Raw genomic sequence first — 1,980 nt, forward strand, 5'->3', positions numbered from 1 at the left:
TCATCTGAAAAGATCCTGTGGCCACCAGGGTATTGACAGGGTTTTCCTCTCCTGGTAACCATAGTGTCACCGGAGTCATAGGCACTGACTGTGTTTTTCCCAAGGCATTTAAGACAATCAGATTTCTAGGTGGAATCGAGATTCCACATTGTTCTGCTTTGGTCTGCGTTAGCACGGTAATTTGTGCCCCAGTACCAATTAAAAAGGTTACCGGTCTTTTCCTTGGTCCTACAGCAACAGTAATCAGTAAATCCCCTTTGGTATTGCAGGTGAGTTGTCTTACAAACATCCATCCTCCGCCTCCCCCCTCACCTTCGGGGGGCGGAGGGTTTAGTTTCCCACCACCTTCTGTTCCCCAGTCAGCTCCTCCTCAAGGTCTAGCAAAGGTGCAGCATTAGGGGCTGGTCTGGAAGTGGTCCTTTGCCCTGACCATTCCCGCACAAGTTGTTCTAATGTTTTTGTCGGGAGTCCATCCATCAAGTCCCGGGGAATGCCTTTCTGAAGCCCTAGCTGCCACGGTCCCTGTCGAGTTAGGGGCCTCTTTCTTCCAAAATTCTGACATCGGAGCGACTGCAAGCCTTGGCCCTTTCTTACGGATGATTGCTGCCCACTAGCTTGCTCTGCAGCCTGTACAACTCTGGTTTTGGTTCTTTGGGACAATTCACCAACGGGGCCATATTTTCTCCCAAAATTAATCAATTCCTGGGCTACCTCTCCCCATGTCCATACTTTTCTCCCTGACCACTGATGGTCAGGGGTCACTATCCCCTCCAGAGCGGCTGTAATTCTTTCTCTGCTGGGGGTGTTGTATATCTTCCCTTTTAGTTGAATCCCAATGGGTTTCAGGAAGTCGGGTAGTCCCCATATCAGGGGATTCATCCTCTCTGGGTCCACAGGCATCATCATCACAGAGTCCAGGTTGGGCTTGAGCTCCCAGTCATACATCATCTGGAGACAGGCTGCTTTCTGCACACTTTCCACTAACTGATCCACCGTACCTGTTATGGCAAGGGGATCTCCCCTCTCCAAGGGGTTCAGCCCTCCAGCCCAATACGCAGCTCTCTGAGTCAATGACCATGGGGCTCGGTGATCGCCGGTAGTTAGAAACACACCCGGACCCCAATATCCTTCTGCTTCTTTTTCTGACAACAAAATTCCATCCCCTCCTGACAAAGACACTCTCCATACATACTCTGTCTCTGATTCCTTTGCAGTCCATGCAAAATCTTTTCTCAGCTTTGCGAATTCAGATGCTGTAAATGGGACTCCGGTGATAACCTGAGGACGGTCATCGCTATTGTCCTTATACACGTACTCTGTTTTAATCAGTGGATACTTAGGGGGGAGGCTTTCAACGGTTTCTTCTGCCTTCTGCAAATCTCCTTGGGGGTAGTTTTGCCATATCCCCTTCTCTGAATGCTTCACTTCTACCTCTACCTCCCTCAAAAGTTGGTTCCTCCATTTCTTCTTTAATATTTCATTTTGGTTCCTTTCCTCCTCTAGCAATTGTTTACTTTCTTTCAATTGTTCCTGCAGGGTCTGTATGACCATCTGCAGGGAGTCTGTTTCACTATCAGCTTGACAAAACTTCTGCTTCCTCTCTTCCACTGCAGCTGCCAGACTCGCTCCCAACACTGCACAAATTATAGCTTTTCCCTTCCCCCTTCTAACATTACCTTCCTTCTGCAATATCCTTATCCTCTCCACCACACTCTGTGGTTGAAACCAGTGCTTTTTGCCCATTCTTGTCCCTGGAGTGAGGGGCGACATCCGTGCACCTCCAAAAAATCATATAATTTATCTGTTCCTTCAGCCCATGAGGACACATCATCACAAGCATTGGCTGCCTTCTGGTCGGCCATTCTTTTTCCTTTATCCTAATACAAAGGGTTTTTTGTCTTGAGAGGGCTACACCTTGATATCCAGGTTCCCCCTGTTCACTCTCAGGGGGTCACACCTTAACGTAACACAAAGGGGGCT

General features: G+C 48.5%; 1 protein-coding gene across 1 annotated transcript; it reads right to left on the bottom strand.

The window, feature by feature from the left end:
- Positions 1-330: 330 nt before the first annotated feature.
- LOC104835879 lies at positions 331-1,770 on the bottom strand. The gene has a single exon (XM_010574115.1). It carries the CDS (start codon positions 1,768-1,770, stop codon positions 331-333), a length of 1,440 nt encoding a protein of 479 aa, XP_010572417.1.
- Between the last annotated feature and the right edge of the window lie 210 nt (positions 1,771-1,980).

Source organism: Haliaeetus leucocephalus, unplaced genomic scaffold, assembly GCF_000737465.1.
Source record: "Haliaeetus leucocephalus isolate CR32 unplaced genomic scaffold, Haliaeetus_leucocephalus-4.0 Scaffold406, whole genome shotgun sequence".
Lineage (NCBI taxonomy): Eukaryota > Metazoa > Chordata > Aves > Accipitriformes > Accipitridae > Haliaeetus > Haliaeetus leucocephalus.